The 21,885-nt window shown below is 45.1% G+C and overlaps 1 protein-coding gene across 1 annotated transcript in view; it reads left to right on the plus strand.

The window, feature by feature from the left end:
• The first annotated feature begins 517 nt into the window (after positions 1-517).
• PATL2 (PAT1 homolog 2) overlaps positions 518-21,885 on the plus strand; it is a 56,601-nt gene continuing 35,233 nt past the window's right edge. Inside the window, exons 1-6 of the mRNA XM_068266057.1 lie at positions 518-561; positions 3,228-3,330; positions 14,060-14,421; positions 18,347-18,415; positions 18,504-18,572; positions 20,603-20,770. Of these exons, the coding sequence (XP_068122158.1) occupies positions 538-561; positions 3,228-3,330; positions 14,060-14,421; positions 18,347-18,415; positions 18,504-18,572; positions 20,603-20,770 (795 nt within the window). The 5' untranslated portion in view covers positions 518-537. The remainder of the gene's footprint in view (positions 562-3,227; positions 3,331-14,059; positions 14,422-18,346; positions 18,416-18,503; positions 18,573-20,602; positions 20,771-21,885) is intronic.

Genomic DNA, 21,885 nt, shown 5'->3' on the forward strand with positions numbered 1-21,885 from the left:
CAGCCAAAAACACACCTCCAGAACCACTGGAATGCAATGTGTCAGCTTGTCAATTGCACAAAGCCACAATATTCCATCATGCATTCAGACTGGTTGGTCCTCATCTGTGCATCATCATGAGCTTGCTTGGTTGTCTGTAACTCTGGGTGTTCAAAGTCCTACCCCATTGAGCCACATTACTCCATGGGGTGCATCCAGTGTCTGGTGTAATGCATTGCATTGGGATAGCACACTGCATGCAGTGTTACTGGCCTGGGTGACGCACACGGTTCGGGGTGCACTGCAAACATAAGTCTATGGGCTGTATGCTGCATTGAAAATGTGTGATGCGACTTATCATCATTGTGGTCCTATTTTCTGGATATGCATTGTCTATGGAGTGAAAGTAGCCCAAAGGTTTCAAATAAAGGGCTTTCCATAATTCCTTTAAATCTGTTATGCACACCATAGTCTTCCCACTGGGTACTTGCCTTGCTAAAAATGTGGTTTTATATCTTCAATGTCCAGGTCATCGGACGTGTTGGCGAAATCAAAACCATGAATCTCAACTCTGAAGAAATGGTAAGTGTTTCCCCACCCCCGTTTTATGGCAGGAGGATGGCAAAGTCCTCTTTTCTATAGGACCAGGTGTAATCCCACACAAATGGTCATCTAAACCCATCTGCCTGCATAAATAGGCCATCTAGAAAATGTCAATATTTGTAAGTGACCCTGCAGTAAGTTCATAAATAGAAATTAATCCACTGTTCTTAGAGATGAGCGTAATGACTTAATTACGATTTCGCGAAATTTCGCGTAATTAGTGTAATTACGATTATGGCCGTAAGAACATAATCGTAATGAAGGATTTCGTGAAATTCCGCGTAAGCGTAATTTTCGCATTACAGTGGGTATCGCGAAATTACGTTTACCTTGCATGCAACCGTTTGTAAGCATAGTTACATAACGTAATTTCGCGATAGTTCATATTACTGTAAGCGTTAATTTTCGCGTCTTCGCGTTACGAAATGCTATTTCGCATATAAAATTCGCCATGTAGTGATATTTCGCATCAAAATTCGCCATGCAGACGAAAGTGCCTCTGGCGAAAATTCGCGAGCAACCCTGTTAACAAGTAATTACGAAATTCGCGAAATTACGAAGAAATGCGAAATTATGTTATGGTTTAACGCGAAATTGCGTTATGAACGAAACGCGAAATAACGCGTTGAAAATTACGCCTATGGTATTTTCAATTACGATTTTAATGGCAATTACGCTACCATAATTTCGCATCGTAATAGCAAATTTCGCATGCGTAATTTTAGTAACGCGAAATTTCGAAAATTTCGGCTCAACACTAACTGTTCTATCCTGAAACAGAAGTGTTTAATAAAATGATGCGGTAGCTGCTGGTTTCTAGCTCTGGGGAAAGTGCATGGGGGCGGGGGGCAAGTAGAGGTCAGTCCTCACTGAAAAGTAGGGGACTCGCGAGTAAGCCAAAGGGGAACTTTACAGTACGTTTTTTGTGACGAAAAATTAGGCTTTTACAGAATTATGTTACATCCATTGTTTCAGTTATTTTTGACAGTATCCTACCTAATAAAATGCAATTGTCTCTGCGTCCCATGTCCCCGTGTGTGTTTTTGTAGTGCGCATATGCGGGGAGGGACGCAGAGACGCTGAACGGGAGGAAGGGGCGTGTGCACGCGGGGTGGATGCATGCATGATGCGGGCACAGGAGCACTGATATGCGCAGTGACAATAAGGCCACTAGTTGGTTTAATAATTCACTTGCCTATGTACCAGTTTAACTGTACCATGTTGGATTACATTGGTTGGTATATCCTGTGCCTTTATTTTCCAATACAAAAAGTAAAGGGGCAAAAAATGCCAACATTGCATGCAGCTTGGTATTGGGACATTCAAATACCTTCTGCCAAATCAGATGGGCCAAGTTCCACGCTACATGTAGTTCGCAGGCTAGTTGGAAATATTTAAGGTTACAGGATAGGACAATCGATATGTTGGGCTTCTTTCAGGTGGGCAGCTGGTAAGCGGTGAATTCACCGCCTGTCAGCTGTTAGCACTTCGTACCGGTTTTGGACACACAGCCCCCCCCTTGGAGTGACATCTGAGTGTGGCTGCAGCCAGGCTCGGACACGACACGTCGCAGCTCCCTGCCACTAGGTGACGCCACTGCATGTCAAGTGCTGACACCATGCGTGGTGTTACGCTGTTATTCGGCTTAATTCTAATTACACCCCAATGGCACTTGTGGAGACCATATGGGATGCTGAATTGCCCAACAAGCACGCAGGTCAATCACCTGAGTGAAAGATGCCTTAGCATACAATGGGTTCTATTCACAATGAGTTAGCGTTCAACCCAGAGAAAAGCCCAGCAGAGGCTTTTCTTCCTCCGCCAACTGAAGAGGTTTGGCAAGGCCCAGCAACATTAGTACCACTTCCAAATCAAAAACGGTCAGACACCCCAGTGGAAATAGGCCCATAGTGTCTCAGTAGAAGGAAAGCAGTCCTGGCGACTTCTTTACACATACAGTAAAAATACAAATATCAGCACACTAATGTTGCAAAATCAAACAGCACGCTTTATTGTGCTTTAGCTTTCACTATACAAACCGATTGTTTCGGGGGGCAAGCGGAGTCCCCCTTTATCAAGGCATGTGGATCAAATGGCTGTTTGATTTTGCAACACTAGTGTGCTGATATCATTTGGATTTTGATTCGGGTGGCGACATTGCCTATGCCGCCGTATTAAGCACCCAGCCCGGGGAAGGAGTGTCCATTTAAAAAACCTCAAATATACATATAAAGTGACATCAGAAAGATCTTTCTCCTCACACACCACTGGAGTGACTGATTATGCCAACACTTTTAATTTACTTTAGTGGGCCTTGCAATACTAAAATGGCAACAAGTTGTGCAATTATGATTGTAGATATTACAGAAAATATGATATATTTCTAGCCCATGCCATGTCCCCATTTATTAATATAAAGAGAAGGAAAATGTAGAAAATATAAACTTTTTTTCCGCGCGATGTTGCATAACTTTTTATAAATTGCCTCCAGTAGTGTATTTACACCAGATCCAAAGAACCAAGGTGGTGAGTTGACTGGCAATTACTAAGATGGGTAGATCTAGTCTAGTGAATTTGTTAGCTTTTGTTGGGTTATATCCTTTAAATCTGACCCATTGTTACTAATACACGTTCTGTTTCCATAGCTGCCAGAGGACTTCTATCTGGCAGAGGAAGGTTCCTTGCTGGAAGAAATGGTGGAAGAGGATGATGAAATTGATCTCTACAATGAAGTGACATTTGGACTGGGTAGGACAGAACCATTGATTGAACATTTTATACGAACAACCACTATGATGAAAAAGTAAAACCTTTGCAATACATATGCACATAAAATGTATACATTTTTCCATGGTAACATGAACTGTAACTGACTTACTGGGATGTCCTATGTAGCTGTCACAGTAGACTTTATTGGTCTGACCGCAGATGGTTCTAAACCAGTTTGCGTAGTAGTAATCTCAAGGCTTTTCAGATTCTGTGCTTTTTCAGTGCTTTTGTCATGGCTCCCGACTGTCCCTCTTTTGGAGGGGACAGTCCCTCTGGCCCTCTTTCCTCCTCGTGTCCCTCTTTCAGGACTTTGTCCCTCTTTCTATGTAAAAATATATATTCATTTCTCCACTAAAAAATGTTTGACTCTAAACTTTACTCCCATCCTTCAAATTGCTATATTACTAATTTTAAAATGTTACTATGAAGGAAAATGAACCAGGATAGAAAAGAACCAGTGTGGTTTGAATTATAAAACCTATTTTTCTTATGAAATCTTTATGGCATGCGTGACTAGGGGTGTGGCAGGGCTGTGGCTTAAGTATCCCTATTTCTCATTTGAAAGTTGGGAGGTATACTTTTGTAACTGCTTTCCCCAGCGTGTTTTTTGGCAATTTGCACCTTAAGTGCTTTTATAAGCGGTTTCAATATATAATTTTTTATTTTTTTTTTAAAGTGCACACCACATCGCTTTTTCAAGTGCTTTGCTATTTTCCTTATACTTTGAAGCACAAATGCTCTAGAAATGGTGCAGGACCCGCGTTTGCGCTCGGCATGAAAGCTAATCACTCCTGTGAGAACACTCGGAGCAAGATTGCACAAGCGCTTTTAAAGCGATTTTTAAAATTGCAAGCACTTAATAAAAAAAAAAATTCTGTGTGAGTGAACAAGCCCTTTGTGATTACTTTTATAAAATGCTGACCTGCTTACTCATCTGGCCACACTTCTGGCAGCATGATGATCAGGAAGTGAAACTAAAAGCAATCTTGGGACTGCACTACAAGATGAACTAGTCCAAAAGTTAAAGGTCTGATTTTCAGAGCTGTCAGGTTAAGATAAATGCTGTGATCACTACATAGGGAAAAGTAATTTGCAGTGCATTTACCTCTGGGGCAAATGTACCAATTATGTGCATACATGTATTACTTTGTTGTGGTGGCACTTTTTTTAAAGAAAATTGATTTTTTTTTTTCTTGTATAGCATTAATATGCATTTGTGAGATCTTTTCAGGTGTTGCCAGTTAGTATTGTAAGGCATCAAACCTCTTTTGTCGGATAGTCCCCATCAAAGTTGTTACAAAAATGTGTGGACCTCGGCCCTTGAGGCCTGGAATTGGTCTGCACTGCCCTAGACTGAGGCCATGCTCACATTGGTGCGGTGCAAAGGCCACTTTGTAATGCGGCTTACCGAGGGTCGGTTCTAGACTCCACTGCACGTTATAGCTACAGTGCAACCAAAGAAAAGAGGAAAAAACCCTCAGTATAGGGAAGTAGGCGGCCAGGTATAGTTGCCCCCAGGGGCGTTGCTAGGATCCTTAGAGATCCGGGGCACTTTTGGGCACTCCAAATGGTAAATGGGTGTTGCCATGCAGCAGAATGTGGCTGTGGTCATGGGTGGAGCCAAAGTTACATAAACTCAACAGCAGTCTAAGTAGACCTGTCCAGCAAAATGTTACATGAAGCCCCCTCTCCATTAATATACACAAAAAAAAAAATGGAGCATGTCACCTAAATAGGCAGTGTCACTTAAACAACTAGGCAGTTACCTGGCTTCTGCGCTGGCTAGTCTGGAATTTTGCTGGGCAGGCTGGCCAGTCTCCAGGTTATCTGGCAGTTAGCATAGCATTCCCTGACCTTCTAGTGGACCTCCTCTCATGCTCCCATGGGACTCCCATTAAGGCACCACAGCTCCCTGCATGCCCTCGTAAAGGTATCACAGCACCCAGCATGTTGCCACAGCACCCAGTATGCCCACATAGAGGCACCACAGCACCCAGCATAACCCTGATTGATGCACCACAGCTCCCAGCATGCCCGCCATTGAAGCACCACAGCTGACTGCCTGGGAGACATCCGGGGCACCCCAGAATAGATCCGGGGCACGTGCCACTGATCTTTGGGGCTTGCAACGCCTCTGGTTGCCCCCAGTAAATGTAGCCACTGTAGTTGCCCCTAGGCCCAGTATAGGCAGCCGGTATAGGGCAGCCAGTATAGTTGCCCCTAGGCCTAGTATAGGCAGCCAATATAGTTGCCCCTAGGCCCAGTATAGGCAGCCAGTACAGTTGCCCCTAGGCCCAGTATAGGCAGCCACTGGCTGCCTATTGCCTAGTTGCCCCTAGGCAGCCAGTTCAGTTGCCCCTAGGCCCAGTATAGGCAGCCAGTATAGTTGCCCCTAGGCCCAGTATAGGCAGCCAGTATAGTTGCCCCTAGGCCCAGTATAGGCAGCCAGTATAGTTGCCCCTAGGCCCAGTATAGGCAGCCAGTATAGTTGCCCCTAGGCCCAGTATAGGCAGCCAGTATAGTTGCCCCTAGGCCCAGTATAGGCAGCCAGTATAGTTGCCCCTAGGCCCAGTATAGGCAGCCAGTATAGTTGCCCCTAGGCCCAGTATAGGCAGCCAGTATAGTTGCCCCTAGGCCCAGTATAGGCAGCCAGTATAGTTGCCCCTAGGCCCAGTATAGGCAGCCAGTATAGTTGCCCCTAGGCCCAGTATAGGCAGCCAGTTCAGTTGCCCCTAGGCCCAGTATAGGCAGCCAGTTCAGTTGCCCCTAGGCCCAGTATAGGCAGCCAGTTCAGTTGCCCCCTAGGCCCAGTATAGGCAGCCAGTTCAGTTGCCCCCTAGGCCCAGTATAGGCAGCCAGTTCAGTTGCCCCCTAGGCCCAGTATAGGCAGCCAGTTCAGTTGCCCCCTAGGCCCAGTATAGGCAGCCAGTTCAGTTGCCCCCTAGGCCCAGTATAGGCAGCCAGTTCAGTTGCCCCCTAGGCCCAGTATAGGCAGCCAGTTCAGTTGCCCCCTAGGCCCAGTATAGGCAGCCAGTTCAGTTGCCCCCTAGGCCCAGTATAGGCAGCCAGTTCAGTTGCCCCCTAGGCCCAGTATAGGCAGCCAGTTCAGTTGCCCCCTAGGCCCAGTATAGGCAGCCAGTTCAGTTGCCCCCTAGGCCCAGTATAGGCAGCCAGTTCAGTTGCCCCCTAGGCCCAGTATAGGCAGCCAGTTCAGTTGCCCCCTAGGCCCAGTATAGGCAGCCAGTTCAGTTGCCCCCTAGGCCCAGTATAGGCAGCCAGTTCAGTTGCCCCCTAGGCCCAGTATAGGCAGCCAGTTCAGTTGCCCCCTAGGCCCAGTATAGGCAGCCAGTTCAGTTGCCCCCTAGGCCCAGTATAGGCAGCCAGTTCAGTTGCCCCCTAGGCCCAGTATAGGCAGCCAGTTCAGTTGCCCCCTAGGCCCAGTATAGGCAGCCAGTTCAGTTGCCCCCTAGGCCCAGTATAGGCAGCCAGTTCAGTTGCCCCCTAGGCCCAGTATAGGCAGCCAGTTCAGTTGCCCCCTAGGCCCAGTATAGGCAGCCAGTTCAGTTGCCCCCTAGGCCCAGTATAGGCAGCCAGTTCAGTTGCCCCCTAGGCCCAGTATAGGCAGCCAGTTCAGTTGCCCCCTAGGCCCAGTATAGGCAGCCAGTTCAGTTGCCCCCTAGGCCCAGTATAGGCAGCCAGTTCAGTTGCCCCCTAGGCCCAGTATAGGCAGCCAGTTCAGTTGCCCCCTAGGCCCAGTATAGGCAGCCAGTTCAGTTGCCCCCTAGGCCCAGTATAGGCAGCCAGTTCAGTTGCCCCCTAGGCCCAGTATAGGCAGCCAGTTCAGTTGCCCCCTAGGCCCAGTATAGGCAGCCAGTTCAGTTGCCCCCTAGGCCCAGTATAGGCAGCCAGTTCAGTTGCCCCCTAGGCCCAGTATAGGCAGCCAGTTCAGTTGCCCCCTAGGCCCAGTATAGGCAGCCAGTTCAGTTGCCCCCTAGGCCCAGTATAGGCAGCCAGTTCAGTTGCCCCCTAGGCCCAGTATAGGCAGCCAGTTCAGTTGCCCCCTAGGCCCAGTATAGGCAGCCAGTTCAGTTGCCCCCTAGGCCCAGTATAGGCAGCCAGTTCAGTTGCCCCCTAGGCCCAGTATAGGCAGCCAGTTCAGTTGCCCCCTAGGCCCAGTATAGGCAGCCAGTTCAGTTGCCCCCTAGGCCCAGTATAGGCAGCCAGTTCAGTTGCCCCCTAGGCCCAGTATAGGCAGCCAGTTCAGTTGCCCCCTAGGCCCAGTATAGGCAGCCAGTTCAGTTGCCCCCTAGGCCCAGTATAGGCAGCCAGTTCAGTTGCCCCCTAGGCCCAGTATAGGCAGCCAGTTCAGTTGCCCCCTAGGCCCAGTATAGGCAGCCAGTTCAGTTGCCCCCTAGGCCCAGTATAGGCAGCCAGTTCAGTTGCCCCCTAGGCCCAGTATAGGCAGCCAGTTCAGTTGCCCCCTAGGCCCAGTATAGGCAGCCAGTTCAGTTGCCCCCTAGGCCCAGTATAGGCAGCCAGTTCAGTTGCCCCCTAGGCCCAGTATAGGCAGCCAGTTCAGTTGCCCCCTAGGCCCAGTATAGGCAGCCAGTTCAGTTGCCCCCTAGGCCCAGTATAGGCAGCCAGTTCAGTTGCCCCCTAGGCCCAGTATAGGCAGCCAGTTCAGTTGCCCCCTAGGCCCAGTATAGGCAGCCAGTTCAGTTGCCCCCTAGGCCCAGTATAGGCAGCCAGTTCAGTTGCCCCCTAGGCCCAGTATAGGCAGCCAGTTCAGTTGCCCCCTAGGCCCAGTATAGGCAGCCAGTTCAGTTGCCCCCTAGGCCCAGTATAGGCAGCCAGTCCAGTTGCCCCCTAGGCCCAGTATAGGCAGCCAGTCCAGTTGCCCCCTAGGCCCAGTATAGGCAGCCAGTTCAGTTGCCCCCTAGGCCCAGTATAGGCAGCCAGTTCAGTTGCCCCCTAGGCCCAGTATAGGCAGCCAGTTCAGTTGCCCCCTAGGCCCAGTATAGGCAGCCAGTTTAGTTGCCCTAGTACAGGTAGCCAGCCCAGATATATAGTTAGTAACCAACCCCCCCCCCCCCCACACACACACGCGGCTGCCGATCGTCTTGCCTTCGGTTCGGCAGCCGCTTCCTGTATAACTGTCCCTGGCCCCTAGCATGCCGCCACCTGCTGCTACAGACCTCAGATCAGAATGACCCGCTGTGCCAGGACAGCGGCTTGCCTATTGGCGCATATACATACATCCTGTATATGCTCTGATGGGCAAGCGGATGTCCTGGCACAGTGGAACGCTCTGTCTGTAGCGGTGAACTGCGGCGTGCAAGGGCTCGGGGACAGTTATACAGGAAGTGGCCGCTGATCAGAAAGTAAGATAATCGGTGGCCACAGGTAAGGAGAGAGGTGGGCGAAATGCTGCTCCAGTGCCCATGCTCACTTTGCGTCATGGGTGGGATAGCACTGGGCTTACCGCACTGCAATGCATCACCTATGCAATGTTCACTGTGCAGCAGGAGAGTTGCGGTATTACAGGTTGCTGCACTGTAACGCATGCAGTGCATTACAGCTAAATACGCTTGTGAACAGTAAAAGTGAGGCATACTTTTCATTTACTGTATGCTTCACTGTACTAGATGCAACGTGAGCATAACTTGCAGTGCTGCTGTCCCGATGCGTTGGATTTCTGCTGTCACAGGCAGCGCAATGGCCAATGCATGTGGGCCATAGTGTGCAATAAATCAGTACAGTACATCAGAAGTGCCTAGATTCCCAATTTTGCACTACGTAGAAGTGTGTTTGGATAACAAACTACTGCATGCATTTTGGCCTGCAGTGCTATCCCATTTACTGTCACTGAATGGGATCAGTAGCCCTACAATAGAGGGCAACGCAGGTGCTGTAATATGTACGATGCACTACCACCTGCTTTGTATAGTGTAAACAAGGCCTGAAGTGAAGTTTAATAATAATTGCGTATTGCACAGTATGGCCCATATGCAAATACCTTTTTCTCCGAGGAGATAATTTTTCAATTTCTCTTTAAATTTACAATTCAGCATTTCGCAATTGAAAAAAGTACCAAAAAGTAGGTGGAAAAAGACTATCGAAAGTATTAGAGGAACTGACTGTCGCGAAAATCGTAAAATTTAAGACTCCTAAAAATAAGTAAATTTCTTCCAGAGTAAAATGAGCCATACATTACTTTTCTCCTATGTTGCTGTAACTTAATGTCAGATTTTTTACTAACGAAGTGACAGCAACATAGGAGAAAAGTAATGTATGGCTCATTTTACTCTGGAAGAAATTTACTTATTTTTGTTTTTTTTCAAATTTTACGATTTCTTGGAAGAAACTTCTTCTTTTTATTTTTTTTAGGTTTACATGTATTGTAAATTTTAAGATTTTCGTGACAGAGGTCCTTTAAGGATTCTCTTAATTGTTGGTAGTTTAAAGAGAACCAGAGACGAAGCACCCTCATGTATCTTACCATATATATCAATGGGAACATTACAGCAAACACCTACCCTGCTCTGTTTCATTCTTCGCTGCTAAATCTGCCTGTTATCAGCTCTGATGAATTTACTGTCATGTTCCCATTGATATATATGGTAAAATACATGAGGGTGCTTTTGTCTCTGTTCCCTTTAAAGAGACACTGTGTGACCCTGCTAAAACGCCGCTATCCCGCGGCTAAACGGGGGTCCCTTCACCCCCCAACCCAACCCCCCCCTGAAAAATGGACACCCAAATTGGTCGTATATTTTGCTGCTCCTTGAGGCAGGGCTAACGGCTGCAGCCCTGCCTCTAGTCGCGTCTATCAGCGGCGCATCGCCACCTCTCCCCCGCCCCTCTCAGTGAAGGAAGACTGAGAGGGGCGGGGGAGAGGCGGAGATACGCGCTGAGACGTGCGTGGGGCAGGGCTGCGGCGGTTAGCCCTGCTTCAACCAGGAAGAGATCCCCGGCTGCACGGAGGGGATTTCGGGGGGTAAGGGACCCCCGTTTAGCCGCGGGATAACGGTGATTTAGCAGGGGCACACATGCCCCTGCTAACTATGAGCTCTGAAGCGAGATTTATTCTCGCTTCAGAGTCTCTTTAAGGCCTCTTTCACAGTGGGATGTTGACGTTGCACGTTAAAACATTTAACGCAGAATAACTCGCTGCAATGAAAAATCGATGCCCCATTCACAGTGCACACGTTGCATTGGTGACTAACGCTGCACGTTAAGTGAAAGTACTGCATGCAGTGCATTATACACGTTATTAGCTGCGTTGGACTGTTTGCACATGCTCAGTAATGACTTGGAAGCATACTTTTCATTTGCCTGTATGCTCTACTGTGTGCAACCGTAACGGGGCATTAAAGAGACTCCGTAACAAAAATTGCATCCTGTTTATCATCCTACATGTTCCAAAAGCTATTCTAATGTGTTCTGGCTAACTGCAGCACTTTCTACTATGACAGTCTCTGTAATAAATCAATGTATCTTTCCCCTGTCAGACTTGTCGGCCTGTGTCTGGAAGGCTGCCAAGTTCTTCAGTGTTGTGGTTCTGCTATGAACTCACCCTTTCTGGCCCCTCTATGCACACTGCCTGTGTGTTATTTAGATAAGAGAGAAGCTGCTCTAATCAGCTGGATAAATCGTCCTCTGAGCTGGCTGGGCTTTCACATAGGCCTGGTGCACACCAAAAACCGCTAGCAGATCCGCAAAATGCTAGCAGATTTTGAAACGCTTTTTCTTATTTTTCTGCAGCGTTTCAGCTAGCGTTTTGCGGTTTTGTGTAGCGTTTTTGGTGTAGTAGATTTCATGTATTGTTACAGTAAAGCTGTTACTGAACAGCTACTGTAACAAAAAACGCCTGGCAAACCGCTCTGAAGTGCCGTTTTTCAGAGCGGTTTGCGTTTTTCCTATACTTAACATTGAGGCAGAAACGCATCCGCAATCCAAAATCTGCTGCAGCCCGGGAGTATGCGTTTCTGCAAAACGCCTCCCGCTCTGGTGTGCACCACCCCATTGAAATGCATTACCCTAGCAGATCCGCACCCGCAAGCAGATCGCAAACCGCAGCGGAAACGCTCCGGTGTGCACTAGGCCATACTGAGGAATTACAAACAAGGGCAAAGCTGTTTGCAAGAAGAAAAGAGCAGCCTGAAACTTCAGTGCATGGGGGAAAGAAACACACAAATGATCTCTTGAGATTCAAAAGGAATGCTGTATACAGCCTGCTTATGTATGGATGTATTTTCTATGTGTGGACATACTGTACATCAACCTACTTCCTGTTTTGGTGGCCATTTTGTTTGTTTACAAACAAACTTTTTAAAACTGTTTTTAACCACTTGTAATGCGGCGAAATTGTGACAGAGGGTAATAGATGTCCCCTAACGCACTGGTATGTTTACTTTTGAGCGATTTTAACAATACAGATTCTCTTTAAGGTGCGGTGCGACTTTTTTGGGGGCATTGCGTTGTAGGTTTGCGGTGCGACTTTAACTTTGCATTAAACCGCAATGTTCAACTGTGAAAGAGGCCTAAAAGACATTTTAACAAGTGTGAAAATATCACTTAGGAGAAAACGCAGGAGAAAAAGTTAATTGCATGTGGGTCTATATGCATTGCTTAAATGAATACAGCAATGTGTAAACCTAGGTCCAGTTACTATATTCTGCAGTTTTTTAGTTGGGGCAATGCTCTGCTTCATGCGAGTGTTCTAGTTTTGAGACTGCACCACTCTGAACCTGCAGGAGGTGAGAAGACTAAATACTCTTTTCCATGGGCAGTTAAAGGGTGGTCTGTTCACCACCTGTCAGCTGCTCCGGGTGCTTGCAAGCGCTCAGCACAGGTGGTAGACAAGCGGCCTCCACATGGAGTTGCATCGGAGTACAGTGGTTCCCGTAGTCAGGTGTGACACTGAGCAACTGATTTAAAAGAACCCTAACCACTGCATGTCAAACGTGACATCAGTGTTACCAAACACTGCCATTAGACTACATGTAGTGGTGCTTGTGGTCGGGAGGCTGAAGTGCCTGGCAAATGAGCAGTTCAGCCACCTGTGGAAAAGAGGCAGAGGCAACCATGTATTGTTGCTGCGCAAAGCACCAAACAATACAGTAAAACTGGGGATGGAGACTGTGCTGGAAAGGTTGTATGGCTACTAAAGGAGCAGTACTTGAGGGGGTGATTATACTGGGGGTTGGTAGTACTTGGGGTGGAACAGTACAGGCAGGGCTGGTTGTCTCATGAAGCAAGGTGAAACATTTGCATCAGGTGCAGAGATTACAGGGGTGGCATTTTTGTACTGTTAACACCAGGGGTGCCCATTTGGTAGATCGCGATCTACCAGTAGATCGCGAAGGACTTCTTGGTAGATCTCGACCCCGCTACATTTTCCATTCTGTATATACAAGTGTGCTCTTAAAATTGTACATAGGTAGATCATTTTGACTTGCTAATTTTTCAAAGTAGCTCACAAGCCCAAAAAGTGTGGGCACCTCTGGTTTACACTAACGGCATGCAGTCAGATTAGGAGAAGTGAGAGGAAAGCGAGGTGAAGAGGTCATCATTGGGGAAAAGCGGCTTGTTGTGCTGTGTGAGGAGTCTGACAGTAAGGAGGGGGGAGGCAGGATAGTAGCAGTGTTTCATTTGACTTGCACAGCAGAAGGGAGGAGGTGGTATTGCTGTCCTGACTGAGAAGGAATGGAATGGAGTGGCTGAGGGTGAGCAGTTTGTCAGACTCAAAGCCAGCCAGTGTGCTATTGTGGTGTTGAGCTGCAGCATGTCATGTGAGAACATTAAAGTGTCGGGTGCTGAGCAATCATTCCAATTCGAGGGAGGGGGGGGGGGGGGGGGGTTGGAGGCCCATCTTCACAAGTCTGCCTCAGGCAGCAAAAACTCTAGAACTGGCCCTGAGTACTGGGGTGTGATATTATACTGGTGAGTTAATACTGAGTTTGTAGTTTGACTATATGTGCAGTATAAGATGGAGCCTCGGACCATGCTGTTGCCCCAGTAGTTATGCCCCTGAAGGGATTTGTAGCGTCTCTGGTGGGCTACTGCAACACTTTCACTGGGGCCTGCAAATACTAGAAATAAGATCAAGATGGTGGATCTCTGCAGGGTCTTTTGATGTGCATGGTTCCTTTTCTTTATCCAGATTGGGCCCACTTAAAGTGTACCCGAGGCGATATGTGACATGAGAGAAACAGGTGTATGTACAGTACAAAGCATATTAATAACCAGGGTGTTTAACTCTTCAGGCCGCAAAATAAAAAACAAGTAAAGCAGCTTTTGTCTTGTCAGTACCTTGTCAGGAATATGGTAAACATCACTGATAAGCAAATCGCAGCCATACGTTTTCCTGGCAGAATACATTTTTCTACATATTTCCGAGAGCAGAGGGAGAAGAGACAGGGTCAATATAGGTCATGTATTTTCATTTTGGGACACTTAATAGACTGCAACTGAGCAGAGACAACAAAACATTCAATCTACTTTCTAAATGTTTAAATATAAGATAAAATCCTGGGATGTCTAAAAAGTAATTTTTAGGAGTAGGATAAATATAATTCTCTTCAGTTTTTCACCTCGGGTTCACTTTAATTTTATTGCATTTCAAATAAAATACAGATTTTGCTGCAAAAATAATTTCACGTAAAATGATTCCTCTAGTGAGTAAAACTAAACGATGTTGTTTAAGATCATGAGGAATCAGAAGATGAAAACCCCAAAGATGACCTAAGCAGAACACTAGACCAGAAACCTGAGCCAACACGTGAAGAGGAAAAACCACCTGATGAACTGACACAGGCAGGGGAAGGAGCTGATGGCCACATACAGCCAGAGGACAGCGATAGTAGACTGACACAGCCGGATGAAGAGGAAAGGGAGGACTCCTCAAAGAAAGAGATGAAAATGGTCACAAAATCGCTGAAAGATGTTGACCTCTCTATAGACCTCTCTATAGACATGGAGGGCCATGCAGAAAGTACACGCTTAAATGAATCTGATTTGGGAGATCCCGCAGTCATGAAAGCCTTCCATGGCCAACCAACTCTAGAGGTAAGCTGTATGCATTTTCTAGTAACCATTTGTAGTTTCCCCCCCCCCCCCCCCCTTCCCTTTAGCTGTACCATGTGTTGGAAAAATGAGTCTTTAGAGATGGGGTGTTTATAGCACAACTCAATAGAAAAGTGGTCATCCATGTTGGCTAACTTACTTACTAATATTCCCAAGAGAAGTGAATATAAGCAATGTATAAAGCAGTCGACAACACTTTTTTTTTTTTTTTTTTTTTTTTTTTTTTTTTTTTTTTAATGGGTCAAATGTTTGTGTCCTCTCCTGTCTGCATCTTGTTGCTGGGTAGCAGGGACGGATCAAGACCAAGTTGCGCCTGGGCCTGGGGCAAGGTCAGGTTTTGGCGCCTAAAGGTCAGGTTTTGGTGCCTAAACTGCCATTCATTTTGCCGCCTTTTTAAGAATTCCACAAACTGCGCCTGGGGCAAGATACCCGCTTGCCCCCCCCCCCCCCCCCCCTAGATCAGTCCCTGCTGGGTAGGTCAATCAGGTGTGACCATGTAACGCCCAACATTGTGAAAAATTAGGCACAATAAATTTCCCACAATGCTGCTTTGTTACAAAATGTCATCATGAGCAGGTGGGATGAGCATTTCATAGAAAGTAGGTGATAAGCACTTGTAAGACCACCTTTTTGTAACCGGGAAGGTAGAGGCACTACAGGTCTTCAGCTTTAAGATATTGGTGCACAGCTGCACAATGTCTTTCACCTGAAAAAATTCAGTTCCATAGGTGGTAATCGTGTTTACACTAAACATGACTGATCTGAGAATTTGCCTTGTTGAATTTTGGGTTTAGTGGGACCATATATTTTATATAGCCTCTAGATTACTTAGAGCAAGGTGCGCCATCTTTCAGCTTCTCCCTGTTCCCAAATTTGCACATTCCCTTTAAATATGTACGCATTTAAGCAGGTCTCCTTTAAGATGCTAAACGCACAAGTAGATTTCTACCACTACGGGCTGGTTCAAACACTACTAGAGCTTTTCTAAGCTTTGTTTTTTTTTGTTGTTGTTGTTTTTTTGTTGTTTTTTTAAAGCTCTTGTTGTTGTAATACTATGTGCTTTATTCACGAAGACAAATAGCACGCCTTATTAGAGCTAACATACCTTATCAGAGCAGCATTGCGAGCACTACAAACTTGTGCCTGCTAATTGGCAAAGACGAGAGCTCCACTTGTCTTGCCCTGAGCCCCTGCAGGTCCAATCACTTTAAAGGACATTATCCCTGTACTTTGGCCCAATAGGCTGCCTGTCAAATGACAGGCAGCCTATTGGGCCAAAGTGTGGGGATAATGTAGCGCTCACTATGCTACTCTAAGGCGTGTTAACTCTAAGGCATGCTATTTGTCTTAGTGAATCAAGCCCTATGTGTGTGTTCTCACTGGAGCGATGTGATTTTGTAAAAATCATCCACAGTATTACATTAGCAGAGCTTTTCAAATCACAAGCTTTTAAAAAGCTCTTGCAGTTTGATTCAAGCTTCATTCTAGTTCAGGCTTATTATGGGGTGTGGGTTTCTGCATATTGTATGGTATCCAAGTATGCATGAGACCACTGCTTAGTGCAGTGCGCAGTTTTGTGAATTGGGGTTTCCTGGCATAACATATGCAAAGCACAGCTTGTGTATTGCACATAAATCATTTTTCCATATTTTATTTGGCCACCTGGATTTGCTTAACAGTCATCTTGTGTAGATGTCAGATGTCCAGGGGCGTAGCAATAGGGGTTGCAGAGGTTGCGACCGCATCGGGGCCCTTGGGTCAGAGGGGCTCCTTCAGGCTCTCCCTCAACTGCAATATTAGTTCTTTATTGGTCCTGTGCTCATAATAATCACTTCTATAGATACTGTGAATTGTAGTAATCATTAATAAACTGTTCCCATTCCCCTTTCACACCTCTGACACTGTAGTTGTTTTTGGCAGGTTTTGTAGCACTATATCAATTATGTATAGAGTGCTTGGGGGGAGAATGTAAAACTTGCACTGGGGCCCAGAGCTCAATAGCTACGCCACTGCAGATGTCGCAGCCCTCTCATTGCCCCCCTCACTCGCACTCAAAGCATCAGACTGAGCTACATCCTACTTCCCAATTATCACCAGCATACATGAACATGCACACCACTGCCTTATTCTGCTGCTAGATTTTGCTTCTGGTCTAGTTCTTCTTTCTGTCGGGCTATTTACACATATTTTTGATTGTCACATAAACTGTAACCAAAGGTAATAAAAAATGTAAGGTTTCTTAAACAGGAGTCTTAAATATCATATGCCCAACTCTGAATTTGAGATCGAGGTTTCTCAAACAATTGGTAAAAGGAGTGAAAACTTCAGGACAATAATTTTAAAATAAGAGATAGGGCCATATGCAATTCTCTTTTTCACCTGAGTTTTCTCCTAGGAGATAATTTTTTAATTTTTGATTCTAAATAACTTTCCAGCACTTTTAAACCAAAAAAAAAACACCAAAAAGCAGGTGAAAAAGTACTATCAAAATTATTTTGAGTATTTTCTTGCTTTCTGGTGGCTTAAAAGGCATTTTATTGACAAGTTTAAAATTATCATCTAGGAGAAAACTCAGGAGAAAAAGTGAATTGCATATGGGCCATAGAGAGATAGATTAGAACAAAGGCAAATCTAATTACTGCTTCTTAAACAATCCACAAAATACTTCTTGCTATAAGCTCAAAACAAACTTCACAGCAAAATTAACCACAAGATATTAATTGATAAGACCAGTATTTCACAAGTAGGCTGTGCAATCACAAAATAACATACATTTTACTTTTACTGTAATTTATTGCACTATTTAGCGCAAACCAGGGATGAGAGATTTTTCCAGTCTAATGGTGCCCATACATAATACAATTTTTTTCATTTATTTATTTTTATTAGATCATTTAGTTTGCTTATTCCGTTACAATATGAAGATTTTTCCAACATGTCTGATCAGATTTTTGAGAAAAACTGGATAATCGTTCGTTTTTCTTGATCGAAAAGATTTTAATTCGATAGTTCTGGTTAAAAAAAAAAGGGAAAATTGAATGTTTTTATTGTACCATGTATGGGTACTGTAAGGAACTCAATATGCAAACACAATGGCCTCAATTCACTAAGCTTTATCAAACACTTTATCAAACGATAATTTACCTCATGAATAAAATCTAATTTTGAATTCACTAAGATGTTATAAATGTATTGAACATTTTTAGCAATAAAACATTTGATAAATATATAACACCTTAGTGAATTAAAAATTAGATTTTACCCATGAGGTAAATTATCAAACATTTGATAATGTTTGATAAACCTTAGTGAATTGAGGCCAATATAACATACATTTTACTTTACTGCAAACTCTTAATCAAAAAATAAAATCTAGTTTGGAAACAAAGGAATACAGTGATAAGTGACCTGATCTGTTCTAAGGAATTTTATCACCCAATCTTTATTAAGTCACCCGATTGGACAATAAAGTGTGTGTGTGTGTGTGTGTGTGTATTTTTATTTATAAATACAAGATTTCAGAAATAAAATCTCTTTTCTAAATGATAATAATAAATAGCAGCCTTTTTTCAGCTGCATGATGACAAATATAAAATATATTTTACATTTATTGGAGGAATCCCTCCCTTCGTTTCATATTGCCGGGACAGAATCCGGCAAAATGCTTGATTAGGTAGCAGGGCTGTGGAGTCAGTCGAGTTTGAGTCGGGGCAATTTTGGACACCCGGAGTTGGAGTCGGAGTCGTGGTTTCAGAAACTGAGGTGTTGGAGTCTGAAGATTTTTGTACCGACTCCACAGCCCTGGTAGGTGGTGTCCGGCAATGGAGGAACCTAGTAATGAATTCTGTCCGCTTTAATCTAACCTTTTTCTGGACTGCACTGGGATTACCTATTTTCTGTCTTGCAGAGTGTGGACAGTGCTGTTGTAGACAGTGGAATTGGAACGAGCTGGGCAGAGTTTGATACAGAATACCTGGTATGTTGCCCTTTCCTTCTCCTCTGTTGCAGTGTTAGACGAACATGGAAATGTCTTATATTTTTTTTTTTTTTTTTTTCTCCCCCAGGCCAGCATGGATTCCAGAACATGGGACAGCTCTAAAGTAGCATCACCGGTTTCTGGGCAAATACTGGAGGTACAGACTGTTGGTGGTGCTATAAATTATTGTACTGTTAAATATTTAATTTTTTTTTAATCTAATGGGAAGGATAGGGTTAATGTTGGGAGTAGCAGTCAAATGGATAAATCATTGGACTCCAAACATTATTCCAACACTGGTGTCTGGACTGGGTGCCACAGCTGACTTAAAATAAATTCAATACCGCCCCCCACCCCATGAGATATTGTGTTGGTGGTGTTCAGGCTGGACCTTTTCACACGAGCACTGCTTTAGCTTTGCAGGTTGGTGGAAGCATCACCATCACTAAATGGTATTTACCTAACTACTTGCATACTCATATTGGCCGTTAGTGGATCCACTACACGTACTCTTTATGCAAGGATGGATTCGGAAGGCAGCAGAAGAGGTTTGGACTCTGTGCAAACTGCTGTGATCAGTAAATACTCTTTGCTATTAACAGTAAGGCTGTTAACACTTGTGCGCTACTTCGCCCTGCATTGTGCTTTCCTGTCGCATCCCCGCCACAAGGGGAGACTTGCACAGTTCACCCCATGTAACTTGGTGTGCCAGATGTATCCAAATGGCTGAAATGATAATGCAAAGGCTGCAGCACGTTGCTGCATGATTCTTGTGTACTGCACAGATTATGCAGCAGTGCAAGTGAATGGGCGATGTAGTGAGTGTGAATGACGGGAGCGCAGTGCAAGTGCTGCAACACAGTGCGCTTGCGTGGATCAACTGGAATCCCAGTGGCGTTCTCCCTGCCCAGCACATGGGAGGACTGGCCAGGGGGAAAAGGAGCAGCATGATGCAGGGTCCATGGGAACAAAAATCTGTCTGGTCTCTCACCATTGTTAAAATGACTGCATGTGCACAGCTACATATAAGGTATGCAGGGCCGGTTTAAGCAACAATGGGGCCCCAGGGCAAAATAAACCTGGGGGGTGGTCCCCCAACATATACCCCAGAACAAAAATCGGCATTAGGGGACCTTTTTTGCAGCTGGTATAGTCAGGGTGTGAAGTCCCAATCGGTCGGAGCTCCACATTCTGGCTATCCCAGCCTGCATGGGGGACAAGGGGTTAAAAAGTTTCAGGAGGGGGGGGCCCACATAATTTTTTTTTTTTTTTTAATTCCCACACTCTAAACATAAAAAAAAAAAATGGGAAAATAGGAAAAAATGCCAGAGATCTTCATACAGCCATATTGCGGCTGTATAGCAATGCCTGGCCGAAGCGCTGCGTATAGACCCCCTGGAAACCCCGTCAGGAAATTTATTGCGCTTTCGTTTGATGCATGTAAAATTACACTACCGTTAGGTTTGCTACTAAAAGTGAAATTTACCACATTTAAAAGTATACTTTTTTCCTTCGAAACTTTAAAATCGATTTTCTCAAAAACTATAAGGTCTTTTTGAAAAATTGTTTTTTTCCTTATTCCTAATGATCTCAACATATCCTGCAAATTTAGGGTTTCTAGCATTTAAGGTGGATTTGCTATTAACCATTAAAGTCGGCAGGTTTTTAAATGTGTTTTTTTTCCTTTGAAACTTCTCAAACTATAAGGCCGATTTGAAATGTTTTTATTCCTCTTGTAGCCACTGGGGGCCCCTACAAGCTCTGGGGCCCTGGGGCAGCTGCCTCCTTTGCCTCTATGGTAGCGCCGGCCCTGAAGGTATGGTCTTGGTTGAAATGTTTTCGACAGTCACTAGACTCCAGAAGGGCTGCTTAAGTGAATTCTGATAAATTGTGAACCTGGCTGTTGTAACTAAAATTGTATTATGTGCCCCCCCGGTGCTAGTGCATTATACTTTACCTGTCACGTTGTCTCTCAAGTGTTCTTACTGTATTTCCCATGTGACTACTGGCATAGCACGTGTGTGATGTCATTTGGGCTAGTGCTGCTGTGAAAACGGGCCTCTAGTTTTTCTCTCCAGGCCAGTAATCCATATGAAAAATATTTTTTAGTATTTCAAAATCTTTCCATTCATATTTTGCTTGTGCATGTAATCTGCAACTGATGAGTTTTTGCACCACATCCTGTAGGATAAGGCTATCCTAAGAGTGATGGACAAGGCACCATATATACCACCAACCAACCTGGAGTTCCTGGGCTCCCCTATGCAGAGGGGGTACCTGAGTGCACAGAGGCTGAAGGGTCCGGAAATGGGAAGAATGTCCCCCAAGCCATTCCGACAGCGCTTTGTTAGACAGGTAAATGATGTGATGTGTACATAAATTCTTGTGGCCATGCCAGTTACAGATTGTTGGATTGATCTCTGCCCTCATGTCTGACACCAGATGCTGCCAAAGGATTGAGGGCACATGATTGGCAGGGCATCCTGGTAACTTTCACTGTTCTCAAAAGGAAACAAATGTCAGCCTCCATAATTCCCTCACTTCAAGGACATCTGAAGCAGTTGCCATATTTATTTCCTTTTTAAGCAATACCAGTTGCTGGGCTGTTATGGTGATCCCTTGCCTCTAATACTTTTAGGCCTCTTTCACAGTGGGCCATTGCATTTGATGCGATGTTAAAGGGGCACTATGGCTAAATTCTTCATTTTAAGTCCCTTTAACATGAAGATTTGTATGTGTAGCAATGTTAATGATAAGTATTATGGCTGATGAAAAGTATTTTGTACACTGATAGTACATATATATAGCTAAGGAGTCACGTCGGGAAGATTTACCTGACGCCGATTCAGCATAAACCATTGTGTGATAGGAGGCACTGTAACTGCTCTCCATGTTGCCGTTATATCTCTCCCCCCTCTGGTCCGCTCAGATGGGTTTATCCCAACTTGCAACTGCCGAATTCCGACTTGAGCTCTTTGCAGGCTGCAGCCGCCGTGCGCGTATAGCGCAGGACAGCGCTGTACGGCTCTATAGGTCCACGCTGCTCACTAAGGACCCCTGATTTGAAGCTGGCACAGCTACGGACACCTATTGTGTCAACAATCATGGCAAATTACATCATCAGAAATAATTTCTGGAATGCAATCTGCTTTCAGTTTCTCTTTCTAACCGGAGTCCTACTAGGAGACCTCTGGCAAGTATTAGCTAATGTGCTTGCTAAAATATATTATCTATTGGTTAGGTCATTCTCAGCGTGGGAATAAATGAGAATAATTTCACATCATTACACTTTAAAGCAAGATACAAAAACTGATTAATATTAGTTTCAACAGTAAATTTGAGTCTATGACCTAAAAGAAAATCAAGATAAAAATTAATGAAATAAGGAAAGAATGCAATGTTATATATTTGACACAAGGTCCGGGGAGCGCTTCCTGCTTGAGGCAGAGCTTAGGACTGTAGCTCTGCCT

Source organism: Hyperolius riggenbachi, chromosome 2 (assembly GCF_040937935.1).
Source record: "Hyperolius riggenbachi isolate aHypRig1 chromosome 2, aHypRig1.pri, whole genome shotgun sequence".
NCBI lineage: Eukaryota > Metazoa > Chordata > Amphibia > Anura > Hyperoliidae > Hyperolius > Hyperolius riggenbachi.